This window comes from Epinephelus lanceolatus, chromosome 8 (genome assembly GCF_041903045.1).
Source record: "Epinephelus lanceolatus isolate andai-2023 chromosome 8, ASM4190304v1, whole genome shotgun sequence".
In the NCBI taxonomy this organism is placed as follows: Eukaryota; Metazoa; Chordata; class Actinopteri; order Perciformes; family Serranidae; genus Epinephelus; species Epinephelus lanceolatus.
The window spans coordinates 1870237-1897990 of NC_135741.1; the positions used below are offsets into that span (position 1 = coordinate 1870237).

General features: G+C 46.9%; 1 protein-coding gene and 1 non-coding gene across 4 annotated transcripts in view; both read left to right on the forward strand.

The window, feature by feature from the left end:
• The window catches only part of plxnb3 (plexin B3), an 84814-nt gene extending 57060 nt beyond the window's left edge, over positions 1–27754 (forward strand). For all 3 annotated transcript variants that reach the window (XM_078169702.1, XM_033629003.2, XM_078169704.1), the window contains 38 exons: positions 2615–3004; positions 3488–4217; positions 5124–5303; positions 7368–7496; positions 7591–7691; positions 7830–7962; positions 8072–8231; positions 8310–8418; positions 8511–8619; positions 8691–8807; positions 9086–9199; positions 10642–10732; positions 10835–11004; positions 11083–11234; positions 11333–11438; positions 13225–13361; positions 13522–13698; positions 13783–13948; positions 14087–14218; positions 14370–14474; positions 14561–14722; positions 15026–15174; positions 15263–15363; positions 15579–15796; positions 15890–16068; positions 16239–16305; positions 16415–16561; positions 16840–16920; positions 17005–17083; positions 17181–17284; positions 17402–17489; positions 19199–19365; positions 19549–19709; positions 19780–19927; positions 20034–20098; positions 20215–20290; positions 20412–20486; positions 21652–27754. In XM_078169702.1, the coding sequence (XP_078025828.1) occupies positions 2631–3004; positions 3488–4217; positions 5124–5303; positions 7368–7496; positions 7591–7691; positions 7830–7962; positions 8072–8231; positions 8310–8418; positions 8511–8619; positions 8691–8807; positions 9086–9199; positions 10642–10732; positions 10835–11004; positions 11083–11234; positions 11333–11438; positions 13225–13361; positions 13522–13698; positions 13783–13948; positions 14087–14218; positions 14370–14474; positions 14561–14722; positions 15026–15174; positions 15263–15363; positions 15579–15796; positions 15890–16068; positions 16239–16305; positions 16415–16561; positions 16840–16920; positions 17005–17083; positions 17181–17284; positions 17402–17489; positions 19199–19365; positions 19549–19709; positions 19780–19927; positions 20034–20098; positions 20215–20290; positions 20412–20486; positions 21652–21756 (5664 nt within the window). In that variant the 5' untranslated portion in view covers positions 2615–2630 and the 3' untranslated portion in view covers positions 21757–27754. The remainder of the gene's footprint in view (positions 1–2614; positions 3005–3487; positions 4218–5123; positions 5304–7367; positions 7497–7590; positions 7692–7829; positions 7963–8071; positions 8232–8309; positions 8419–8510; positions 8620–8690; positions 8808–9085; positions 9200–10641; positions 10733–10834; positions 11005–11082; positions 11235–11332; positions 11439–13224; positions 13362–13521; positions 13699–13782; positions 13949–14086; positions 14219–14369; positions 14475–14560; positions 14723–15025; positions 15175–15262; positions 15364–15578; positions 15797–15889; positions 16069–16238; positions 16306–16414; positions 16562–16839; positions 16921–17004; positions 17084–17180; positions 17285–17401; positions 17490–19198; positions 19366–19548; positions 19710–19779; positions 19928–20033; positions 20099–20214; positions 20291–20411; positions 20487–21651) is intronic.
• Positions 1281–1372, forward strand: trnar-ucu (transfer RNA arginine (anticodon UCU)). Its single transcript is given in 2 exon segments — positions 1281–1317; positions 1337–1372. It is a non-coding gene; the product is annotated as a tRNA-Arg (tRNA).

Here is a 27754-nt window from a genome sequence, read left to right on the forward strand (position 1 = left end):
CGACACAGCAATCAGCTGCGTCACACCCCCCAAGGCAGGTTGGGTTAACCCTAACCCTAACCCTAACCCTGCGGGGGGTGGGGGGGTTAACAGAGGCTTCAGGAAATGAGATGGAGAATATACTGAAACCAGTGTGACACCAGTTTAAAAACCCAGTCAGTCTCCACTCTGTCAGGAACCAACCCACCGGAGGTTTGAGTTTGAGTTTCACTGCGTTGCCATGGCTACGGGTGTGTTGCCATGGTAACGTTACTACAGGCAACCACAGTTTGACCATCAGAGGGAAATATTTTATTAATAACTTGACAGAGAAGCAGTAGCAGACGGGCTGCAGGGCATCCGCAGGGCCGGGCTTCACCTGCTCAGGTGTGAATCAAAGTTTTCACCTCACATCAGTTTCTGTCCTGTCAGAGTTAAATCCTTCATCACTGTCAGAGAGGTCCAGTTATTCCTCCAAACATTCTCCAGTTTCAGCCTCTTAGATGGGAAGATTTGGTTTTTGTTAGGGATGGTTCTTTATTTATCAGAGAAGCAGGATGGCTGAGATGTTTTTTTTCCTTGACCCTCCCGAGTGACTGGAGGGAAACCCATGACCCTCCCTCCGCCATAAATGAGTTATTAGATTTTTCAAAACTTACCCTTTGATGTTTGAAAGTGAAAAGTTGAAGATGAAATCCTGGAGCTGAAAAAAGCCTCCATTTTTCACTCTTGTCGTGCAAACAGTTTATTTTTGGCCAAATTTTAAATGAAACGTAGAATAAAGTGATTTTGATGAAATATCAGTTTTAAGATCAGACGTGTTTATGGGTTTTTTTCTGATGGAAGCGTTCCTCGCACATGATGTGTCCAATGACCGTCAGAAATGTGAAAATCTAACAATCATTTCTGTTTGGTTGATATACACAGTGGTGTAGTGGTTAACACTGTTGCCTCACAGCAAGAGGGTTGCTGGTTCAATCCCAAGAGGGAGCCCTTTTGTGTGGAGTTTGCATGTTCTCCCTGTGTCAGCGTGGGTTTCCTCCAGGTGCTCCAGCTTCCTCCCACAGTCCAAAGACATGCAGGTTAATTGGTGACTCTAAACTGTCCGTAGGTGTGAATGGTTGTCTGTCTCTGTGTGTCAGCCCTGTGATAGTCTGGTGATCCACAAAAATGGATGATATGCAGTGTCATCTTGACAGAAACATGCTTTCAAAACATGTTTTCTGTATTTGTATTTTTTTTTTGGTCATTTTCTTAATTGTTTCTGCATGTTTTCTTTTTTATCCTCAAATGAGCTGTGTGGCTCTGTGGCGCAATGGATAGCGCGTTGGACTTCTAGTTGAACACAAGAGAAGTGATTCAAAGGTTGTGGGTTCGAGTCCCACCAGAGTCGAACTTTATCGGCATCACATTGACTGAAGAGTTGAAAGATGTGGAGTTAGATCACTTTGGGGCGGCAGTAGATCAGTCCATAGGGACCTGAGTTGGGAACCGGAGGGTCAGCAGCTCAAGTCCCCACATTGAGTGTGATCTGGCGGCTGAGAGGTGCCAGCGTGCATCCTGGGCACCGCTGAGGCGTCCTTGAGAAAGATGGTGAACTCCCTACTAAAGTATTTCTTCTTCTTTATGATTTTTAAAGAAAACATGGCTTCCATACCTTTCTTCCTTTTTTTCTATATTTCATTTATTTTTCTTTATTTTGGAGGGCATGTTTTTGTGCATTTTCCTTAAAAATCGGTGGTGAAATAAATACAAAACACAACCATGCTCCCTCCCTAAGATAAAATAAAAGACATAAGTCCCTCCCTGTGCTTGAAAACATCATTTGACTTTTGGCTCCACCCCCTCCACCCTCATAAATAACGGACAGTCCCTAACCATAAATGAGTTAACCGATTATAAAAGACGTTTGACATGTCTCTGTGGGACTGAGAGCGTGTTTTAGATATGTTCATTTGATTGACTGTAAAAATAATTTGTCGATTAAAAACCTGAGGAAGATTTTCAGAAGCAACATGTAACTGTGTCAGTATTTAAACATGTGGCAGGTTCTTTATTCAGTGAACGACTGTAAACTCTACCGCTGCAATAACATGAGGGATCAGGAAGGAGGAGGTGATGAAGGATCTAACCAACCGCTGGGTGGTGGTTTGGTGGTCGTCGTTCAGGCAGAGGGCTCTGGTGTTTTGGGGGACTGGGACGATGGTGGTCTTTTTAAAATGTGTGGACTTCAGACTGGAGCAATGAGGGGGTGAAAATATTTGTGAAGATGTCTGCCAGCTGGTCAGCACACACCATGAGAACCTGCACCGTCAGGTCAGTTGTGGATCTGATCAGTGGGCAGGAGGTCCTGGACCTGTTGAAGCTTTTCAGCTGGAGAGTTGGTCTCAAAGTGTCACTGATGATATACATGTCATTAATGACCATGCCACAGCGTTTCCTGGTCTCAGTCCCTGCGTGGTCTAAACTGGATCAGACTCTGACTCTGCTGTCATGTTGGCTGAGCGATGTGTGTTTATATTCTGATGTTACTGTCAGTGTTTAATGAATGAACGTTCTCGCTCAGTCTCCTGATCCAGATCGTGACAAGGATTCAATCAATAGATTTAACGCCTCTCCGTCTCACCTGTTGCAGGTAAAGAGGAGCTGCCATGTTGGCCTCCTCCATCCCCCCGTCACTCCTCCTCCTCCTCCTCCTCCTCCCCCCTCCCTCCCACCCTGCTGATGTCATCAAGCTACACGGCGCCCCCCTCTCTCATCTGGTGCTGGACCCGGGGGCGGGGCGGCTCTACGTGGGCGGGGTCGACCACTTGTACCAGCTGACCTCTGACCTGGAGGTGATGTCCCACGTGAGGACTGGTCCTCAAATGGACTCCCCGGACTGCCTCCCCCCGATCAACCCACAGGACTGCCCCTCGGCCACGCCCACTCACAACCACAACAAACTGCTGCTGATGGAGGCGGGGGCGGAGCCAGGGAGCCTCATCGTGTGTGGTTCACTCTACCAGGGGATCTGTGATAAGAGGTAACGGCTCTTTGTGATGATGTCAGTGTTTGAACCTGTGACTTGTTCAGTCAGATTAACATCTGCACTTCAGATGATGTGATCCAGGTTAACGTGATGCTGACATGAAGTTAACGTGATGGAGGCGTGGTCGTAACTTTAACTTAAATTCATGTTATCACCATGTTGGCATCATGTTACCGCCATGTTAGCTTCATGTTATCGCCACGTCAGCATCATGTTATCGCCACGTTAGCATTATGCTAACACCATTTTAGCATCATGTTCGCTTCATGTTATCATCATGTTATCACCACTTTAGCATTAGGGTATCACTATGTTAGCACCATGTCATCATCACGTGATCACCATGTTAGCATCATGTTCACTTCATGTTATCACCATGTTAACATCATGTTCACTTCATGTTATCACCATGTTAACATCATGCTAGCTTGGACTAGCTGAAACAACAGAGTAATTTCTTCTTCTCTGGTCCTGCAGGAGTCTTTCCAACATCTCTCAGCTCATCTATCAGACCTCCAACCCCGTCGACACTCAGTACGTTGCTGCCAACGACCCTCGAGTCTCCACCGTGGCCGTGGTGATAACAACAGAGACCAAACAGGAAGGGGGTGGGGCTGGTGGTGTCCTGCGTTTGATGCTGGTTGGTCGAGGCTACACCAGTAAAGGTCCTGGTGATATCCCACCAATCACAACGCGGCGTCTGTTCCCAGTGGTGCCACCTCGCCGTGCGTTCTCTCAGGAGGAGGAACTTGGAAAACTCGTTGTAGGGAGTTACTCTGAGTATAACAACCACTTTGTGAAGGCTGTCGCCCACGGCACCCACGTGTACTTCCTGTTCTCTCGGCGGGACATGTGGCACAAGAAGGAGTACCGGACGTACGCCTCACGGCTCTGCATCGCCGACCGAAGCTTCTACTCATACGTGGAGGTGCCGCTGCAGTGCAACGGGTACAATCTGGCTCAGGGAGCGTGGTTAGGGAACCACTCAGGTGAGCCTGCCCTGTTTGTCGTCATGGCAGCTGGACAGGCGTCCACACCTGTAGCCACAGGTCGCTCAGCACTGTGTGTTTATGGGATGGCGGAGCTGGACGCCATGCTGCAGAGAGCACAGAAGGTGTGTTACACAGAGGGAGGGCGAGGCAGCAGCGGACAGGAAGAGGCCTACATCGAATACGCTGTGTCATCAAAATGTCTCAAACTACCAAAGGTAAACACACACACACACACACACACACACACACACACACACAGAGTTTCCTGTCTCACGTAAACAGGTGGATGATAGGTACGTGTGTATGTAAGGAGGCAGGTGACTATAATGACATCACAGATTAGCAGATGGTTTGGTAAGAACTCACTGCTGACCTTAATACTGTGTGTGTGTGTGTGTGTGTGTGTGGTGGGGGGATTAGAGCTGTTATCTTCAGCAGCTGGATTTATCATGAGACAGCTGTCACTCAAACACAGCTGGTAAAACTGATCTGACCCACATATGACACACACACACACACACACACAGATTAAACAGTGGAAATGTTCGTGCAGAAAATGAATCAAACAGACGAATAGAAACAAACTCTGACGTCTTTGATATAATGAACCTGATCAGATCTGTAACATGACTTCACTCTATGTGTCCAAAAGTATGTGGACAGTCTCGTCCTCACGCAGCAGTTTACTTTGGTCTGTTGGTCCTGGTCTGTCGTTTAAAGAGTAAAGACCTGCTGAACGCTGTAACTGAGTGCTGCTGGCTGTTTCTGGGCCCACAGAGCGTGCTCACGAGAGACTGTGTATAGGTTTACATACAGTATACATATATACATATACATATATATGTACACACTACACACTTTTGGACATGTAGTGTGTTTTACTTCAGTCACGGTTCAGATGATGCTTTATGTTTAACTTGTTTAACTATTTATTAGTTTACTTCCTGTTTTTAAATGTATTCTATTTTAAACTTTTTATTTTATAAACACATTGAGCTTCTGCTGAATAAACAAAGTTCATTATTATTAGTATTATTATCATTATGATATGATTGCTGTTACTATCTCCATTAAACATGCAGAGATGGAAAATGCTAACGTAGCTTCATCACCTCTCTCAGGAATCTGTGAAAGAGTACCCCTGTGGGGGAGAACACACGCCGAACCCCATCGCCAGCACTGTGCCACTCCCGGCCATACCTACCTTCACCGCCACCACCCAGCTGACTGCTGTCACCACGGCAACAGAGGCAGGGCACACCATCGCCTTCCTGGGAGACCGAGAGGGACGACTGCACAAGGTGATGACCTCACTGAGTGTAATATAATATCTGATATATCATCTTTATAACCTGTCAGTGTGACACACACACAGCAGCTCCACTGGACACACCTTTGCAGCCTTTATGCTAAGCTAACTGTTTCCCCCTGTGTTCAATCTTTATGCTATCCAATGCTGACTGTTTCCTCCATTTCTAGTCTTTAAGCTAAGCTAACTATTTCCCCCTTTCCTGTTTTTATGCTAAGGTCACTGTTTGCCCATTTTTAGAATTTATGCTAAACTAACTGGCTGCCCATATCCAGTCTTAATGCTAAGCTAAATGTTTCCCCCATTTTGTGCTAAGCTAACTGTTTCCGAGTTTCTAGTTTTTATGCAGAGCTAAGCTACGTTTCCCCGTTTCCAGTCTAAGCTAATTGTTTGCCCCTGCATGTGGTCTTTATGCTAAGCTAAGCTAACGGTTTCACCCTGTTTCCAGTCTTTAAGCTAACTATTTCCCCATTTCCCATGTGTTTCCTGCAGTATATTTTAGCTCTGAGCGGCTTTAGAAAACACAGTTCAGCTTATAACTTTGACAGTTTGACATCTCAGTTTTCAGGTTTTTCAGCAGAGCACTTTAAGATTCCTGTGTTTTCATTAATGCTTTGTAGTTTCAGCTGTAAACATGCGCACACACTGGTCGTTCCTGCAGGCAGCTCGTTTGTCTCAAAGATTAAACACACGGCTGCTGCAGTGAAACAGAATGCCTCATTAAATCAGGCATCGACATTGTGTTATCAATATTTCAGGGGTCTGTTAGCCCCCCCCCCCCCCCATGTCCCTCTGAGGGGCCCCTGAGCGAGGCCCCGACCCCCCCACCTGCTGCCCAGACACCATCAGACCAGACTGTGGTTGGACTGGTTTCACTGGGCAGCCTCAGTAGTGAATGTTTCTCTGAGCCTGAAGGAAGGAATCAGCTGTTTCCTGTTTGTGTTTGTCTGTGAAGAGAACAACAACAACAACAACAACAACACACACACAGTGAATGTTTCAGGGACTTTCTCCTGGATCCTTACACAGAGTGCACCTGGGGGACCAATAACCAATCAACAACAAGAGTCTGAGCACGCTCCCCTGTGAGACCCCCCCCCCCGCCCCACTACCGCCCCAAGCTAAACGCCTGTTTGTCAGGACACACATCAACACACACACACACACACACACACACACACACACACACACACACACACGGTGAACAGTGAGCAGCTTGTTGCCTGCAGCTCTTCATCAACAAAACAACACACATACAGTGTGTGTGTGTGTGTGTGTGTGTGTGAGATATTAAATATTAACAGGAAGAATCAAAGCTCTGCTGTTTACCTCGCTGAGGCTCTAAGGCAGGATTAGACCTCATTAACACACACACACACAGAGTAACACCGTGGTGAGTTGAGTCTGACTCCGCCACCGTTTACAGAGTATGAATCAGATCCCAGCTGACACAAACATACACACACACACACACACACACACACACACACACTGGTCATGATGTTCCTCCACAGTTTGGTTATACAGGTGGAGTTGTTGGGAGATGCAGCTCCACCTGGTGGCAGCTTGTTGCTGCAACAGCAGACTGTGTCAGGTTCTTCTTTGGCGGTGTTTGTGAAGGTGTGGTAAGTGTCGCTGTCAGGCTGTCAGCAGGAGCGCTGGATTTTGAAGTCAGTTTTCATAGTGACAAACAGTCGCACTGCAGTTTCCAGGGTAGCTGGGCACTACTGGTGTGCCTGTCATGTGCCAGCTTTCAAGAGTCTTCATCCACCACTGACCAACTGTATCCAGGTCTCTCAATACATCCATGGTCACTACCTGATCCACACCTGATCTGTTAGGTCCTGTCTGAACGACACGAGCTGAGTGTGAGCACACCGAACACTGTGTGCACTGATGATGATGATGATGATGATGATGATGACGATGACCCTGCGAGGTCTAACGCCAACCATCTGTGCACAGATTGGTCTTCTCTCTAGACTGATGATGTTTAATATTCTCCCATACAAACAGGTCTGTTGTTAACCTGTGTGTGTGTGTGTGTGTGTTGCAGGTGTTGGTGCACTCTGATGGGTCAGGTGACCTGTACGGCAGTGTGTTAGTGGACAGCAGCAGTGCCGTCAGCGCTGACCTCCTATTGGACGACAGCCAGCAGCATGTTTATGTTTTAACCAGCAGCAGGGTGAGACCTGTCTGTCTGTCTGTCTGTCTGTCTGTACTTTATTTAAAAGTAAACATGAACACTGACCTCTGATCTGTTCCTGTCTGTGTCTCAGCTGACAAAGGTTCCCGTCTCATCATGTGAGAGACAGACAGACTGTCAGTCCTGTCTCGCTGTCAGAGACCCGTACTGTGGCTGGTGTGTCCTGGAGGGGAGGTAGGTCCACCTGTCCGTCTGTCTGATCTGTGGCGACCCACAGGTGATGTCACTTAGCTCTGTGACATCATTCTGAGCCTGGAGTTTGTGGGCGGAGTTACGTGTTTGTCTCACTGACCGAGTTATTGTTTTGTACAGATGTTCCCGTAAACATCAGTGTCAGCGCCACGCGCAGCCCAACCATTGGCTCTGGAGCTTTGAACCAACCAATCAGTGTGTGACGGTGCAGAGCCTGCAGCCAGCCAATCAGAGCAAAGACGAGCAGACACAGGTATGTTGTTAAGTATTGACTTGTGCTCAGATCAGTCACACCTGAACCTGTCAGCCAATCAGTAATCAATAATCACATCCATCTCTTTGTTTACATGTTTGTCTCCAAGGTAACCCTGTCAGTCGTCCAGCTTCCTGCCCTCACAGAGGCGGAGTCTCTGTCCTGTGTCTTCGGCCTCCTCCCACCCCAGCCCGCCATTGTCACAGGCACCAGCATCACCTGTCAATCACCTGCCCCAGAGCTCCTCCCACCCATGCTGACAGGAAGTGGTGAGTAAACAGCTGATCAGTCCAGTCTCAGGGTCGACCGCTGAGGGTCTCTCACTTCCTGTTCCTGTTTCTCTGCAGATCACATGATCCTGCCTGTGTCACTGATGTTTGGTCATGTGACCATTACCACGGGAAACCTGACCTTCTACGACTGTGGAGCTGTGAGCCGCCTGAACCAGAGCTCCCAGTAAGACACCATCACACACTCTGTTTAACCAGTACACCATAATTATGATACATGTTACTGATGATGATGATGATGATGATGGTGTGTTGCAGGTGTCTGGCCTGTGTCAACAGTGTGTGGAGGTGTAACTGGTGTCCTCTGGATCAGCTCTGTACTCACAACCACAGCTGTCCCAATCAACACATCATCCTCAACCAGAGGGTAAGAGACAGCCTGTCTGTCTGTCTGTCTGTCTGTCTCTGTGTCTCACTCTGTCCCCTGTCTGTCTGCAGGACTCTCCTGGTCCCACGTCCTGTCCTCTGGTCTTCGCCCTGCAGAGTTCTGCCTTGGTGCCGTTGGGTCTGAGCACCACTGTGGTGCTGCGGGGACGAAACCTGGACGTGTACACGGTGAGACCAGCTGCTGTTAATGATGGGCTGTTTGAGTGCGTGTCACACAGGGGGCAGGAGAGTGTCCTGTCCTGTGGGGGGCGCCACAGAGACACAGCAGTGTAGCTGTGAAGCTCAGCGCAGACACACTGAACAGCTGTGTGCGACCTCTGCTCATCAACAACAGTTAAACACACGATGGCAGCACTCAGGAAAAACACTACAGTCTTTATAATCTGTGTGTATCGCCACGATCTCTTTGTGACGTATAATAATCTGTATAATGTGTCTGTGTGCAGGATGAAGCTCAGTATGTGTGTGTGGTGGAAATCGAAGGAGTTCAGTTTAATCTGACGGCAGCTGTAGAGAAAACACATGACAACACACACACCTTCACCTGCAGCCCACACCAGGTAACATAATGCTAATGCTAATGCTAATGCTACATAGCACAAAGTGTTAACGCTGAATCAGAAATCATTTGTTTCATGTTGATCCAAACTGTTGCAGATCTCCACCTGTGAGTCTGAACAGGACACGTCTCTGTATTAATGCTGCTGTCCCTCTGTCTCCACCTGTCTGTCTCTACCTGTCTGTCTCTACCTGTCTGTCCCTCTGTCTCCACCTGTCTGTCTCTACCTGTCTGTCCCTCTGTCTCCACCTGTCTGTCTCTACCTGTCTGTCTCTACCTGTCTGTCTCTCTGTCTCCACCTGTCTGTCTCTACCTGTCTGTCCCTCTGTCTCCACCTGTCTGTCTCTACCTGTCTGTCCCTCTGTCTCCACCTGTCTGTCTCCACCTGTCTGTCTCTACCTGTCTGTCCCTCTGTCTCCACCTGTCTGTCTCTACCTGTCTGTCCCTCTGTCTCCACCTGTCTGTCTCCACCTGTCTGTCCCTCTGTCTCCACCTGTCTGTCTCTACCTGTCTGTCTCTACCTGTCTGTCCCTCTGTCTCCACCTGTCTGACTCCACCTGTCTGTCCCTCTGTCTCCACCTGTCTGTCTCTACCTGTCTGTCTCTACCTGTCTGTCCCTCTGTCTCCACCTGTCTGTCTCTACCTGTCTGTCTCTACCTGTCTGTCCCTCTGTCTCCACCTGTCTGTCTCTACCTGTCTGTCCCTCTGTCTCCACCTGTCTGTCTCCACCTGTCTGTCCCTCTGTCTCCACCTGTCTGTCTCTACCTGTCTCCACCTGTCTGTCTCTACCTGTCTGTCCCTCTGTCTCCACCTGTCTGTCTCTACCTGTCTGTCCCTCTGTCTCCACCTGTCTGTCCCTCTGTCTCCACCTGTCTGTCTCTACCTGTCTGTCCCTCTGTCTCCACCTGTCTGTCTCTACCTGTCTGTCCCTCTGTCTCCACCTGTCTGTCTCCACCTGTCTGTCTCTACCTGTCTGTCCCTCTGTCTCCACCTGTCTGTCTCTACCTGTCTGTCCCTCTGTCTCCACCTGTCTGTCTCTACCTGTCTCCACCTGTCTGTCTCTATCTGTCTCCTCCTGTCTGTCTCTACCTGTCTCCACCTGTCTGTCCCTCTGTCTCCACCTGTCTGTCTCTACCTGTCTGTCCCTCTGTCTCCACCTGTCTGTCTCTGCCTGTCTCCACCTGTCTGTCCCTCTGTCTCCACCTGTCTGTCTCTGCCTGTCTCCACCTGTCTGTCCCTCTGTCTCCACCTGTCTGTCTCTACCTGTCTGTCCCTTTGTCTCCACCTGTCTGTCCCTCTGTCTCCACCTGTCTGTCTCTACCTGTCTCCACCTGTCTGTCCCTCTGTCTCTACCTGTCTCCACCTGTCTGTCTCCACCTGTCTCCACCTGTCTGTCTCCACCTGTCTGTCTCCACCTGTCTCCACCTGCCCTTCTCTCTGTAGTTTCAGTATGCTGTCAGTCAGCTTCAGTACTCCACTGCTGTCTACCTGCGTAGAGGAGAGAGACGCATCGACACCTCACCTGGCCTCCAACGTAAGAACCTCACCTGAGAGAGAGAGAGAGAGTGTGTGTGTGTGTGTGTGTGTGTGTGTGTGTAAATTTCATTGGCTGATTTTTGTTTTCTGGCTTCTTCAGTCCAGCTGTACGACTGCTCAGCCGGCCAATCAGATTGCTCACAGTGCAGGGCGGTGCCGGAGGAGTACGGCTGCGTTTGGTGCTCAGGAAGCCCCGCCCCCAGCTGCGTCTACAACCAGTCCTGTACCAGTGGACCTGCAGACACCTGCCCGCCTCCTCTGATCACACAGGTGCGTCTAATGATGGCTCAGTCCGTTTGTAGAGGTCTCGTTTGTTGCCATGGAAACCTTCAATCTGTCTGTCTGCAGGTGCTTCCCATCTCTGGTCCTCTGGAGGGCGGAGTCATGGTGACCATCACAGGGTCCAACCTGGGCATGAAGTACCAGGATGTGTTGGGCGGAGTCACAGTGGCAGGTGTTCAGTGTACGCCCCAACCTGAAGGATACCAGATTTCTACCAGGTAAAACGCACACACACACACACACACACACACACACACACACACGATTCTGAATAACCTGCGTTGACCTGTGTGTGTGTGTGTGTGTGTGTGTTCAGGGTTGTGTGTGAGCTGCAGTCCAGTGGGAAGCCGAGGGAGGGGCCTGTGCTGGTTACCGTGGGAACAACTCCACCTGGAAGGTCAACACAGATCTTCACCTATCAGGTGCGTGACAGGTGTCCTGGCCGTTCTCACTGTGACCTCAGGTGAGTCCTTTGAACCTGTTCTCTGAGGCCTCGTCCACACGTACACGGGTTTCTATGACTCCCCGCCGGTGATAGCTGAGGTCGGAGGCATTATGTTTTCGGGTTGTCCATCCATCCGGCCGGCCGTCTGTCCGTCCTGTAAACATCAATATCTCAAGAACGCCATGAGAGAATGAGAGAATCTTAATATTTGGCACAAACATTGGGCTCAACAATGAACTGATTAGAATTTGGTAGTCAAAGGTCACTGTGACATTCATCTGTCTCATTCTTGTGAACGTGATATCTCAAGAACACCTTGAGCATTTTTTTTTTTTTTTTTTTTTTGGCACAAACGTTCACTTGGACTCAGTGTTGGTCTGATTAGACTTTGGTTAGGGTCAAGATGACTGTGACCGTGCATTCATCTCATCCTTGTGAACACTATCTCAAAAACACCTGGGGGAAATTTCTTCAAATTTGGCACAAACATCCACTTTGACTTAACAATGAACTGACGAGATATCAGTGTTCATAGGTCAAAGGTCAAGGTCACAGTGACCTTGTCTGTTTCATTCTTGTGAGTGTGACATCTCAAGGACACCTGAAGAGAATGTTTTTTCCAAATTTGACACAAACGTTTACTTGGACTCAACAATTAACTGTTTAGATTTTGGTGGCCAAAGGTCAAGATCACTGTGACCTGGCATTCATCTCATTCTTGTTAACACAATATCTCAAGAACACCTTGAGGGATTGTTTTTTTGTTTTGTTTTTCCAAATTTGACACAAACATCCACTTTGACTCAAAAATGAACCGACCTCAGAGGTCACTGGGAGATTCACAAAACATGTTTTTGGCCTTTCTCAAGAATTCATACACTGATTATAACAAAATTTCACACAAGCAACAGGATAAAATGTTGACATTTTTATCAGGTCAAAGGTCAACTGGGAGCTTCACAGTTGTTGGTTTGACTGTCCAATTTTGTCTTCCCTAGTACCACACTGTAACTTAATTTTTCTGTATCACTTTTTTTTAATATGATTTTTTCCCTTTATTTATTTAGTGTTACCACTATTATTACTATTATTACTATTATTATTAGGTTTTGGGTTTTTTTCTATTCTCTCTCTCTACCTCACACAAGGTTTGCCAATATTATTTATTTTCTTTGCTTAAATTATTATTAGGTCAAAGTGAGGTCACTCTATAAGCCTTTCGGGTTTCTGACTTCACCTGCACATTTCCTTATCTTCCTCCCTACCAAGAGAGATATGTATTTGTTTTGTTTTATATTTATATATGCAAATAAATAAAAGTCTTAAAAAAAAGTCAACTTCACTGTGACTCTGGTGCTCTATACTCACACTGTGTGTTATTACCAAGTGACTACATATATGTTTAGTTCCTGCGTCAGTCTGTCCAGCTCCTCCCATCACAGAGCTGATGGTTCCTGTCCCCACAGCGAGTTTATCAACCCAGAGTCCAGCATACTGAGACCTGATCAGCAGTGCCTTTGGTCTTCATTGAGCCCACACAGTGGTAGTTCTGTGTTGCTTCTTTGGACACAGTCTGCTTGGGTCCCATTCTTAGTCCGGCCCAGCACCTGGGATCAACCAGGAGTTACTGCCCCCCAAGTCTCCAGGACCTGCAACCCCCCCAGAGTCAGGTGGCTCCTTTCAGGAGTGTGTTAAGGGTCCTGAAGTTGAGCTTTCACCCATCACAGTGTTTTTAAATATACGTCTCCTCTGTGTGTCTTCAGGACCCTCAGCTCCTGGATCTGGTTCCTGATAAAGGTCCGGTCTCTGGAGGAACAAGACTTACAATTAGAGGACGACAGCTGCTGACGGGACAGAAGTCCGACCTGAGCGCCTTCCTGGGACCCCAACCCTGCTACATGTGAGTAATACTACTACTGTTAGCACTGCTAATATTACTACTACTGATACTGCTACTGCCATGGCTTCATGTCAGCACTACTACCATCCACAGTTCAGTGTAACAGAGCTTATTCATTAATCTCTGGCTCCACCTGCTGGAAACGTCCTTGTCTCCTCAGTGTGGAGGAGGTGACTGACACCCAGTTGGTGTGTCAGACTGGTTCCAGTTCTCAGACCAGTGAGGTTCCACTTCGGGTTCTGTTTGGTAAAGCGGAGAGAACCGTTCCCAACGTCACCTTCCGTTACCTTGACGACCCCGTCATCACTGACGCCACACCTGCAGAGAGCTTCTATGCGTAAGAACCTGATCACTGATCAATAATCAATTATCTTATGACTCAAATCAATGTCCTAACAAGGTGACGACTTCCTGTCCTCAGAGGCGGGCGTGTCGTCATGGTGACCGGCAGGAACCTGGGCGTCGTGCAGCAGCCAGTCATATCGGTGTGGGTGGAGCCTGTGGAGATCCAGAGGGTGAAACGGAGGAAACGATTGGCTCTGCTCACCGCCAAGCAGCAGCTGGTCTTCAACAGCACCATGACAACCGTAAGATCAACCAGCCAATCAGAGATTAGCTGGAGCCAGAGACAAGACAGACAGGGTCAAAGGTCATCCTGAATAATGATCCTGTCTCTGTCCCTCCACCTGTCTGTCTGTCTGTCTGTCTGTCTGTCTGTCTCTCAGGTGTCAGAGCGCTGCGCCGTCCAGTCGTCCTCTCAGATGACCTGTCTGACCCCCTCGGTGTCCCAAGATGTCAAAGTGAAGGGTGTCTGGTTCCAGCTGGACAATGTCCGAGTCCACTATGAGACCATCAAGGTACCTGTCTGTCTGTCTGTCTGTCTGCGACATGGTGTTAAAATCAACTGCAGACACACAGTCTTTAAGATGCTTCACAGTGATGATAAGGGTCTGATTGAAACACCTGTCTGTCTCCACCTGTCTGTCTGTCTCCCTGTCTGTCTCTCAGGGTAAAAGCTTCACGTATTATCCAAACCCGGAGTTCTTCCCTCTGAACAAAGACGATCCAGACGCTCCATATCGCTTCAAACCAGGAGGAGTGATCGCTGTGGAGGTAACTTATCCACTGACCGCCACCCTCTCTGTTCCCTGACTGACTGACACAATAAAACATGTCTGTGTTTCCATGGCGACCTTCAGGGTCAGGACCTGACCAGAGCCATATCCAGACAGGAAGTGACAGCTCGACTCGGAGATCAGGAGTGTGAAGTGAAAACTCTGGACAACACTCACCTGTACTGTGAACCTCCAGAGACCCAACCAATGAGTGTGGATGACAGCAACCAGCTGCCCAGCCTCAAGGTAATACTCAACTCGAGCAAAAGTTAGCACAAATGTTGCCCAAATGTGACACAAATATAGCTCCAAAGTTTGCACAATTTTAGCCCAAAATTTTCCCCACATTTAGCATAAACGTAGCTCCAAATTTTGCCCAAATTTACCGCAAACTATAGCATCAAATTTTGCACAATTATAGCCCCAAATTAAGCACAAATTTAGCATAAATTCACCCGTGAGGTTTATGTTTTGTGTGAACCCATCAAAGCTCATTAAAATATTCTCTGTCTGTCTCTCTTTCTGTCTGTCTGTCTGTCTGTCTGTCAGGTGTTCATGGGGAACCTGGAGGTGGACCTGGGCTTGGTTCAGTACGACAGTGATTCTCTGCCTGTCGTCCCATTGGCTGCTCAGATTGGTCTGGGGGCGGGAGCAGCCGTCATCATCCTGTCAGTGCTGGTCGTCATCCTCATGTACAGGTACAGTGTGAGTTTGTGATGAGCGGCCACAACAGGAAGAGTTCGTTATGATCCACATGACTTCCTGTTTGTGTGTTTGTGTCTGCAGGAGGAAGAGTAAACAGGCTCTCAGAGATTATAAGAAGGTTTTACTGCAGCTGGAAACTCTGGAGATCAACGTGGGAGACCAGTGTCGCAAAGAGTTCACTGGTACGTGGTTTTAATTCAGATGCACCAAAAAGCTACAGATGGTTCAGTCTCAGCAGGTGTTTCATTCAGGAGTAGCGTGATGTGTATGAGGCGTCCATGTTTTCACAGACATGCATGTACACAAGGCGGTAATTCTAGTTTCTTTGAGCCTGGAGGCCAGGCGCTGCCTCCAGCTGTAACATCCTCCTCTTGGTGTTCGTCTTGTCTGTGTTCAGACCTGATGACTGAGATGATGGACCTGAGCAGTGATGTAGGAGGACCAGGACTCCCCCTGCTGGACTACAGGACGTATGCAGAGAGAGTCTTCTTCCCTGGCCAGCAGGTGGCGCCGCTGAGCCGCCAGCTGGACCTCCCGGAGTCCAGGAGGCAGACTGTGGAGCAGGGCCTCCAACAGCTCAACAACCTGCTCAACAACCGACTCTTCCTCACCAGGGTGGGTGTGGGGGGGGGCGAGACGAGGGTCATGTGATGCTGATGTAACCAGGTGGACCTGCAGGTGACGGTCTGTTCTGTCTCTGTCTCTCAGTTCATCCACACTCTGGAGGCCCAGCAGGGTTTCTCTCAGAGAGACCGAGGTTACGTTGCCAGTCTGCTCACTATGGCCCTGCACGATAAGCTGGAGTATTTCACCGAGGTCATGAAGAGTCTGCTGCAGGACCTGGTCCAGCAGTACGTTGCCAAGAACCCCAAACTCATGCTACGCCGGTATGTAAAACAAACTCACCTTCATCTGTTAAATGTGTGAACTGCAGACAGCAGTTCTCATTCAGGAAATGTCATTGAACTGTGAGTAGATTTGCATATAACAAACATTGGTACTAAGAACCTACCCCTGCACCACTCTCTGTCCGTCTGTCTGTCCGTCTGTGTCGCAGGACAGAGACAGTTGTAGAGAAGATGCTGACCAACTGGATGTCCATCTGTCTCTACTCCTTCCTCAAGGTAAATCTGTCTGCCCCCCCCCCCCCCACACACACACACACACACACACACTCGTCTCACCCTCACCTGTCTGTCACTCTGTCTGTCCGTCCGTCTGTCTGTCTGTCAGGAGGTGGCGGGGGAGCCTCTCTACATGCTCTACAGAGCCATAAAGTATCAGGTGGATAAAGGACCCGTTGACACGGTGACCGGTAAAGCCAAACGAACGCTGAATGACAGCCACCTGCTGCGAGAGGACATCGACTACTGCTCAGTGGTAACCATGGCAACACACACAAATAGGCATACCTGGGCACACCTGGCAATACAAGTCAGTCATAACGGACAACAAGGCAACGTGATGTATTGTGCAACAGCAACAGAAGCTCGCTGCTGTGTTCTTTAACATTTTCATCTGGACATGGACACCTGTCTGTCTGTCTGTCTGTCCAACAACACTCAGGGACAACAGATGAAAATATATGCTGTGAGACATGTACTGTCCACTGTCCTAGTAACTGTCTCTCTGTCTCTGTACCTGTCTCTGTCCCTCAGACTCTGACAGTGTTGGTGAAGAACGGAGTCGAGGTTCAGCCTTGTCCTGTTAAAGTGCTCGATACCGACACTATTACACAGGTAGGTACCTGTCTGTCCATCTGTCTGTCTGCCTGTCTGTCTGACTGTGTGTCCGTCTGTCTCTAACCCCGTGTCTGTGTGCAGGTGAAGGATAAGATCCTGGATCAGGTGTACAGAGGAGCTCCGTTCTCTCAGAGACCATCAGCAGACAGTCTGGACCTAGGTACACTCACACCTGTCTCACCTGTCTCACCTGTCTTACCTGTCTCTGGTTTGATGGACAGCTCACACTAACCTGTGTTTCTGTGTTTGATTGACAGAATGGCGTTCAGGTCAGGCGGGTCACCTGACCCTGTCGGATGATGATGTCACAGCGGTGGTTCAAGGTCGCTGGAAACGACTCAACACTCTGCAGCACTACAAGGTAACAACCGACCAATCACAGGGCATCTTATGTTTCTCCTCTTGTTGTTCTCTTTCACGTTTCCTCTGTACATGTGTAGAACCTGTCTGTTAAAGATTAAACTCTGTGGTTCTTCAGGTTCCAGATGGAGCAACAGTCGCTCTGATTCCTCGCTCTCAGAGTTCAGGTGGAGTTGGAGTCAACCAGGTTTTCCAGACTGGAGAGAGTAAGAACCCAAAGCATCTAAACAATCTAGAACACATAGAACATGTGGTATATCTGCAGTCCAGCACAACACAAACAGAACCATATAAAACATCTAGAACATTTAGGACACCAACAAACCGGAGGTAGCAGAAAGAGGTCATTTTGAACTGAGAACCAACACTATAGTATATAGAACATGTAGAAAATCCAGAAATAACACGCAGAGAATCATATCAAACATCAAGAACAGCAACAGAATTTTAAGAACATGTGGAACATCCACAACACAAACAGAACCATATAAAATATCTATAACATTTGGAGAAAATATCAGGAATCTAGAACATCTGAAACCCAGAGCCAGTGCAGAGAGAATCATAGGGAGAAAAATCTAGATCCAAAACCAAACAAAAAGAACATCCGAGAAAATGTAGAACCCAGTACCAAAACAAAGATGATTTTAAAGAACCCAGAAAAGACATGGAGAATTATGGAGATCATCTAGAACCCAGATCCAATTCAAGGACTCTCATGAAGAACATCTACAAACTAAAACTACAGAAAGAAAATCATATAGAATCTAGAACTGATCAACACAAAGAGAACTATCTCTGCATCCATAGACAACACTTAGAGAACCATGTCAAACATCTAGAATATGTAGAACATCTAATATATCAAGAACATCTGAAACCCAGAGTCAGCTCAGAGAGAACCATGTAGAACATGAAGAGAACACAAAAAACAACATCTATGATCCAGAACCAAAGCAAAAAAGACCAAATAGAACCCTGGAATAAAACATGGAGAGTCACGTAGAACCCAGACAAAACACAAACTAGACCAGGTGGAACCTGGTCATACTCACAGAGGGTCATCTAGAACATCTAGAACCTAGACCCAACACAAAAAAGACTACTTAGAACCTGGCCATACCCATAGAGAATCATCTAGAATATCTAGAACCCAGACACAACACAAAGAAAACCACATAGAACCTGGTCATACTAATAGAGAATCATCTAGACCATCTAGAACCCAGACAAAACACAAACTAGACCATGTGGGACCTGGTCATACTCACAGAGGGTCATCTAGAACACCTGGACCCAAAACAAACAAAACATCTAGAACCTCTGGAACATCTACAACATGTAGAATATCCAGAACCCAACACAAAAAGAACCATCTTGAACATCTGGAACCCAGAACCAACTTGCATATACATTGTGTGATGAAAACACAGAGAACAATTTATACCACATAGATCCTTTAACAAATAAACCATATGACCATGTAGAACATTTAGGATAGTAACAACACATAGAACCTAGACCCAACACAAAAAGTGTCACCTAGAACTTTTAAAATTGCGAACCAACACATAGAGCGTCCACAACCCAGTACCAACTCAAAGAGAACCATCAAGCACATTTAGAATCCCGAAGGAGTATCTAAACTGTATGTAACATTTAGAATATCTAGAATTTGTTTAGAACCCACAATCAGTGTTAGGAGAACCATCTAGTACGTCTAGAGCCCAAACCAGCACAAACATAACCTTATAGAACCTTTACAACACCAAGACACCAGGCCCAAGAACATCTAGAAGCCAGAACCAACACAAAGACAACCATGTAGAACCAACACCTCTGTAGTTTTGTCAGATACCAGGGTTCCCCTGTGTTGGTCGTCGTCCTGGTAACATTCTGTGTGTGGTTGCCATAGAAACGCCAATGCTAGAGGGCGAGGAGGAGGAGGGTCTGCGTCTGTGGCACCTGGTGAAGAGCAGTGAAGATCCGGAGATCCCAAAACACAGAAAGAGCAGCATGAGGGAGCGGGAGAGGGCCAAGGCCATACCTGAGATTTACCTGACCAGACTGTTGTCCATGAAGGTAACACACACACACACACACACACACACACACACACATAAACACACCTGAGATTTACCTGACCAGACTGTTGTCCATGAAGGTAACACACACACACACACACACACACACACACACACACATAAACACACCTGAGATTAACCTGACCAGTCTCTGTCTCTGTACCTGTCCGTCTCTCTGTAGGGGACGCTGCAAAAGTTTGTGGACGATGTCTTCGTGGCGATCCTCAGTACGAAGCGTCCTCCTCCAATCGCCGTCAGATTCTTCTTTGACTTCCTGGACGACATGGCTGAAAAACACGGCATCGACGACCCAGAGACTGTCCACATCTGGAAGACTAACAGGTACAAAGACACACATGGACACCCGTCTGTCTCTCTGACCTGTCCCTCTAACCCGTCTCTGTCTCTGCAGTCTCCCTCTCAGGTTCTGGGTGAACATCTTGAAGAACCCTCAATTTGTTTTGGATGTCCAGGTAACCGACAGCATCGACGCCGTTCTATCCGTCATCGCTCAGACCTTCATCGACTCCTGCACCACCTCCGAGCACAAAGTGGGACGGGTATGACCTGTCTGTCTCTCTGCCTCTCTGTCTGTCTCTGTGTTTACTATCATCAGCGCTGTGCGGTTTAGTCATGTGACCTCATGGTAACTTTCTGTCCAACCAGGACTCTCCTGTCAACAAGCTGCTGTACGCCAGAGAGATCCCCCGCTACAAACAGCTGGTGGAGAGGTGAGACAACTTCCTGTCAGAGATAATGTACAGTTACGGTCACCACTGAAACACACAAACTTTAGCAACACTGTTATTGTAAACGCATCCTAATGTGTGTGTGTGTGTGTGTGCAGGTATTACAGTGATATCCACAGTGCTGCATCAGGCTGTTATCAGGAGATGAACTCCACTCTGACTGAATTGTCCGGGGTCAGTGAACACAACTAAACTACTGGTTTGACCGAAATACACATGTACAGTACACACAGAAGGAAACAACTGAAGTTAAACTTCATACTGTCTGTCTGTCTGTCTGTCTGTCTGTCTGCAGAGTTTTGCCTCAGAGATGAACAGTCTTGTTGCTCTTCATGAACTCTACAAGTACATCAACAAATATTACGACCAGGTAACACACACACACACACACACACACACACACGTTTGATGTCACTTATTTCGTTAGTTCCACTTCCTGTGTTGTCTCTTAACTTCTGGGGCCGTATTAAAGCTTCACAGTACACAGAGTTGCTCCTAGTCCTAGTAGAAAAGTCGAATTTAATCTTAAAGTTAAGACTAGTTGTTGGTCAAGATAAAAGTTATTCACAGAGCGTCTCAGCCCTTAAGAGAGCTCCCAAGGTAAAATACTGTTCGGAGAGAGAGGAGGAGTTTTCAGGCAGACAGGCAGATCACCCACAAAGCATTTCAGCAGCTGGAGGCGGCTTTTTGTAACAGTTTTTAATGAGAATTAAACTTTTTGCTTGCTGTTTTTGCGTTGCTACATGCCTCGTGTTTATGCGCTCTAGGCGCCTGGCGTTTCTGCTGCAGAACTCTGAACTTCAAGTCAGAGCAGTAAAAAGGCCACACATCATCTCAGCTTTTTCCTCATTGTCCAATGGGATGATGTGAGAGGCGGGGCTTCTGTGGTGGTCATGACAAGTTTACAGTTGGTTACCAATGGAGGAGAAACTGGTGGTAGTGGTTGCTGGATACCCAGAGCTATACGACTTTACAAAGCACAGTTAGCACCATCTGAATAGAAAACAGCAGATAAGTGCAGTACTGTAAACGTCCATGATGGAGGAGAAGCTCCTGGACCAACTGGTGGTACTCCCCATGATCCAGCCTCTTTTTTAGGGTCTCATGTACCCACACAGATCTCTGTTTATCTGCTGACAGCCTCTCACCCTCAACCAGAGCTACACACAGCACCCTCTGCCTCAACATGGCAGCAGCTACACACTGATTACTGCAGGATACACAAACTGTAGACTGATCACACAGGAAGGTTAGGGTGAGGAGGTGATGGGTGGTTGCCTGGCAACAATAAACAGGTGCAGCAAACGTTTTTTTCACCAGTGACATTCGATTTTTTTAAATAAGGCAGTGCAGTGCGCCTCACGTTTTGTAACCTGCAAAACTCTTTCTGTGTGATCGAAGGCCGAACACAGTAACAAGTCTGAGAGAAAAGAAAAACATCTCAAACTGTAGAAAAACTACAAACATTCAACACCTGAATCCACCTGTCTCCCTCTGTACCTGTCTCTGTCTCACCTGTCTCACCTGTCTCTCAGATCATCATGTCTCTGGAGGAGGACAGTTCAGGTCAGAAGATGCAGTTGGCCTATCGGCTGCAGCAGGTCGCCGCCCTGGTGGAGAACAAGGTCACTGACCTCTGATGACCTCTGATGACCTCCAACCCAGTGACCCTGAAGACACTCGGAGCTCCCACTGAGGAAGAGGAGGATAATGAGAGACTGAAATTCTGGAATTCATGGACTCTTGTTAACACTGTGTCTTCCTGCTGTGTGTGTGTGTGTGTGTGTGTGCGTGCGTGCGTGCGTGCGTGTGTGTATGTGTATCGGGGATATACGAGGTTTTTATAGTCAGACTCAGGAGATCCCAGTTCTTTAGATTCCTACGCTCCACAGCAGCACTCAGAGTAAACCTGAACTAAACCTGAACCTGGCGGTGGATGACCTCACACCTGCCGGCAGTGAAAAAAACGACAATCTAACCAATCAGATCAAAGAGCATCATCAAGACCTGCTGCCTTGCACTACATTTCCCAGGATTCCCTGCTGTCCGGCTGTCTGTGGAGCCCAAAAGCACAATTGTAATAGTTTCTATACTGATCATGTGTATCGATTATCGACCTGCTGATCTCAGACATGCTGGACATTTTTTATCCACGATATTTTTTGCTTGTACGACTGAAACCAGCACGACTCTGCATCAGGAGCTTTAACCAGTTTATATTAACGCAATAAGTGAATCAGGGAGTGTTTCTCAAATCACATTTTCAGTGTGACTCCAGTTTGTAAAGCTAACATCTCAAACTAAACCCTCAGCCTGGAGCTTCTCTGGTGACCTCAACCCCTGACGACCTCAGGACCAGACCCGCACTGGTTCCCATTCTTCCCAGTCTTCCTCAGTCCAGATTGACTCACCAGGGTTCTCAGGTTTAAGAGTACATTTTGATCAGACCTGACAAGTGCTGAAGTTTCATTTATCAGCCAATCAGCACACAACAGAGTCTTGGCGTGAAGAAGGATGGAGTTTAGCCCAGTGATGCTACGGAGACAGTTGTGCTACCATAGAGCTACAGAGGTCACGTCCATCTTCTGATTCGACAACGATGTGTTTGATGGGAAATTAAGTAATTGACAGTTCAGACAGGAAAGGATTGTAAGACCGACTTCACATATAGACTCGGTTTCTAAAGCCCAGTTCAGACCAAAGATTCACAACAGGACAAGTTGAAACAGGCGAGTACTGTCAAGGCTCCGTTCTGCAATGTTGTAAGAACCTGCTGGTTCACAGGAAGTGACCACCATGAGATGGCGTATCATCTCTAGTCAACGACTCTCTGTGCTTCTGATCTGTAACGCTGACAGGAAGTGACCACCATGAGACGGCGTATCATCTCTAGTCAACGACTCTCTGTGCTTCTGATCTGTAACGTTGACAGGAAGTGACCGCCATGAGACGGCGTATCATCTCTAGTCAACGACTCTCTGTGCTTCTGATCTGTAACGTCGACAGGAAGTGACCGCCATGAGACGGCGTATCATCTCTAGTCAACGACTCTCTGTACTTCTGATCTGTAACATTGACAGGAAGTATCATGTACTTCTGATCTGTAACGTTGACAGGAAGTGACCACCATGAGACGGCGTATCATCTCTAGTCAACGACTCTCTGTACTTCTGATCTGTAACATTGACAGGAAGTATCATGTACTTCTGATCTGTAACGTCGACAGGAAGTGACCACCATGAGACGGCGTATCATCTCTAGTCAACAACTCTCTGTACTTCTGATCTGTAACGTTGACAGGAAGTGACCACCATGAGACGGCGTATCATCTCTAGTCAACAACTTTCTGTGCTTCTGATCTGTAACGTTGACAGCATCGACCCACCGTCTGACACCGGCACACCGTGAGGACAGAAACAGAGGGCTCTGTGGGGACGGAGCACCTGCTGCAGCAAGCCAACACGCCGTCTGTGGTCATTTTGACTTGACCAGCAGACTTCACTACAAGCTGATTGGCTGCCGAAACAGATGACATGCTTTAAAACCAGTCACTGGCCATTTGACCAGCTGAGTGTCAGGTGACACCATCAGCCGGCTTGAGTTGAGCTCAGACCGACCAGTTCACACTGCTGACACTTTTCTCTGTGACGTTCTTAAATGGTTTCGTCTTGTCACCAATCTTTGGTCTGAACTGGACTTTAACAATTACCTCGATGCAGGTGGGATTTTACCTGGAGAGCCACCTCACCAGCTGCCTCAACATGTAGTTTACAAGCTAATGATGTAGCTAAGTTGTTAGCTAGCTTCCTCAAGAGCAGACGAAGGAATCTGTGCATTTTTTATGAGAATGAAAAACAATAATGACTAACGTGAAACTCGAGTCACACTGAAAATAAACTGAAACATTAAAGTTGCTGAACAAACAAAGAGCTGACAGACGATAAAAACAATCTGAAATCTGGGGGGGAGGAGTTTAAACGGTGTGTTCGTGTGTATGTGCGTGTGTGTGTGTGTGTGTGTGTTAGCTAGTTACTAACTTATTACATGTACATACTGTAAGTCCTATTTATACCTATTTATCCCAGCTGTGCCTTCACTCTTGCAGCTAGGTGGCGCTGTCTGTTCTTACAGCAGCCTTATTGATCATGTGTCCCAGTGCATCATGGGAAGATAAATGCATTTTAATGTTATATCTTATTGAAGCAGGGAGGAAAAACAACAACAGACTCATCATGTACAGAAACCCCAAACAGCCAGAGTATCACTGGACACACAGATAGCATAGCATCACTCACTGGACTGAGCCGGAATTGTTTTCCAACGTCAAGAATAGACTCTCTGGAGGTGCAGCTGCCTCTCCCCCACAGGGCTGTAGGCTACACAGGAGTGTTAAAATGTGTTTGTCTTGTTGTGTTATTGGGAGCCAGAATAGAAGGAGTCATGGCTCAAAACCAGTCGCCACTGCCCGTCAACAAAAACAAAGACAACTATGGTTAAATGTGATAAGACCAAAGGACTGGACGGAGGCCATCATCAAAAATGCTCACATGTGCAGCGCACACTTCATATCAGGTTAGGGAAAAAGTATTTCCTGTTGTAGGGATGAATAAGGTTATGTGTATTAAGGGTTATCATGTCCACCTCATCAGAAACTGGGGAGGGATTAAGAGGAATATTGGATTTCTCTGCAACGCTAACTTTTTAGCACATTAGCTAACGTTAGCTTCCATAGCAAAGCAAATAGTGGATTTCTCTGGAACGCTTACTTTTAGCACATTAGCTAATGTTAGCTTCCACAGCAAAACAATGTTGGTCAGTGTTTACTTATTCCAGTAACACTGGCGGTCCCGGAGAGTGAGTGACCTGACATGGTGCGTTGGTAAATTCAGTCTGACGCTCTACACTAAAATGAGAGCCCTGTTGGTGGAAGAAACGCAACGTTATATTTCTACATGAATGAACCAACGGTTAAGTTAATCACACATTCACTCCGCTCGGCGCTCTGCTGCTCCGTCTCCACAGACAGAGTGTCCAGAGTGCGCTCTGCCACTCTGAGAGTGCGCTGCTCTGGATAACCCAACGCTACATTCAGACAGCGCTCCCAATTTATCAACGCTCCAGTTTGTGTCAGAGTGCGCTCCCACACTCACAATGAGTGTTTGTGAACGCACCACTCACATCATCTTCCTCCATCGTCTAAAACAAGACAACACAACTTGTTAGCTAGCGCTAGCTAATGTCTGTGGAGAACCGTTTTGCCTCCAGCTAAGCCCCGCCCACCAAAAACATAATTCTGTTTACTAACAGTAATAGGCTCTATTAAGTGTCTAGTTAAACGATGCTCTGAGTTTGTAACGCACTGTTTGGTCCTATATGCTCTTATGTTAATCTTGTATAAACAGTGTGAATTGTTGTCGTCAGGGGAATCAAACGGTGACATCAGTGAACAAACAGCTACAGCCGCCACGCCACCAGACACCCATGTATCAGATATTGAATCAAGACTCCTCAGTGTGTCTTCTCTCTGTGAAGATGCTGTTTTTAGCCCGCTGATGTTACAACAGCTACAAACCTTTTGACTGTCGACAGCTAGCATATGATTTTATCTATTTTTACTTGGCTGACAGCTACATGTTACGTTGTTTCTGATATTAAGGAGTTGTACTGTCAGACAGGCTGAATCCAAATATCTGACGGACTCAGACGTTATCTTGTATAAAAAAATCAGTACTAATTATTGGAAATGTTTTTTATTGAACCAAGACAAAAACTGTTGGGCCACATGTGATGTGAGAGTTTGATCTGAAGATATCATCTGTAGGTTTACTGTAGACCACATGTCCACCTGTCTCTGGCTCGATGTAGAGCAGCACAAATAACTGTATAAAGCAACAAACTTTGAGGTTTCAGGTCAAAAAGCTGGAAACATCTCAGAGTGCCGTTTATTGATGTGATGACGTCTACCTGCAGGTCCAGTTAGAGGTTTGGATTCAGCCTTGAGATCATCGTCTGTGTCTCCATGGCAACAGTTTGTTGTTTTAGCTATTGGTTGTTGTTGTTGTGTTTTGTTTTGTTTTTGTTTTTTGTTTTTTCACAAAGTGATGATTCAGCTGGTGTGGAGTTTTATTTAGTTTTCATGTGCAACTCTGTGGGACAGGATACTTCCTGGACTCTCCTAAAGGTGTGTTCACACTGAACGTGAAGCGAACATTTTGCATGGCGAGTTTACGCACAAAGTCAGTGATGTACAGAGACGGAACAAAACAGGAGAGGGCTCTGAGATATGTGAGCGAAGCCATAGAACTTCATACTGAGTTCTGAAGATGTGTATCTGTGTTTTGTGTAACGCTGTTTTGTCAAGTTGCTTCTTAGCAAAATGTTCTGAGAAATTAAAGCTGGTCTTTTATTGCGGAAGGCAACAGAAGGGGGAAGTAACACGCTGCTGTGGCAGTATGAAAAGTAAGTGTTGACATCTTGATTCAGAACACGTTCTGTCGGGTGTACTTTGCTGTAAACCAAGTTAGCTGTTAGTTGCCTTCCAGTCAGTTACAATGCTGTTAAGGGCGAATATTCGCCAGTTGGGAAATACTCCAAAAATCACCACAGTGGCCATTTTTGCGTGGCTAACACACGCAAAAATTCGTTTCGCATTCTGTGTAAACACGGCTTACATCCTGGACTCTCCTGACGGGATACTTACTGGACTCTGCCTACAGTATACTTCCTGGACTTTCCTGACAGGATACTTCCTGGACTCTGCCTACAGGATACTTCCTGGACTCTCCTGACAGGATACTTCTGGACTTTCCTGACAGGGCACTTCCTGGACCCCCGTTGTATGTTTTCGGTGTAAATGGACTCCAGCTGAAACCGAACCCATCGGCCAATAAATAACTGGACTCTTTTCTGCTGCTGAACTGAACCAGAACCAGATGTTGTTATAAACGAGGTGTTTGTGGAATGATCTTCCTCCTTCTGGTCCCAGCTTCTCTACTTTTCTTCTTCTAATATTTCTGATGATTATCGCTGTTTAATCTGAACATCTCTCCTCTGTGTTTTTGCCTGGTGTGTTTTTTGAGCCTGTGTTTGACCCGTAGTTGTAGTTCTCTGATCATATTAGAATTCTGCATGCGTGTGATGATGATGATGATGAAGATGAAGATTTACGGTGCTTCTTTAAGCTAATTTCTTTTCAAATAAAGACACACGTCAGTGTCACTGATGATTTATGTAGATGGATGACGAAGGTCAAGTTTGACCTTTGACCTCCTGATCTCTGTACAGTTTTCTAATCTTCTGGGACAGGATGAAACAGATCCTCAGCTCTGATTGGTCGAGCTCTGTTTGTTACTGAAACGTTTTTTCTACAAGGGAATAAAAACTTTAAAGGGTTTGTATAAAATGAATCCAGAATCAGTTGTAAAGAAGCACAGACTGCTTTTCTACTGATTGTGTACAGTTTGCTAACAGTGTGTAAATGTGCCTGTAAATACCTGTCTGAGGATGATGATGATGATGATGATGATGATGATGATGAAGACGAGTCAGTCTGCAATGGAAATGTGTTTTTATTGTGAAGAGGCAGGAGGCCAAACACAATTTGTATCATGTAAAAATAAAGTTATAATTTTAACAGTT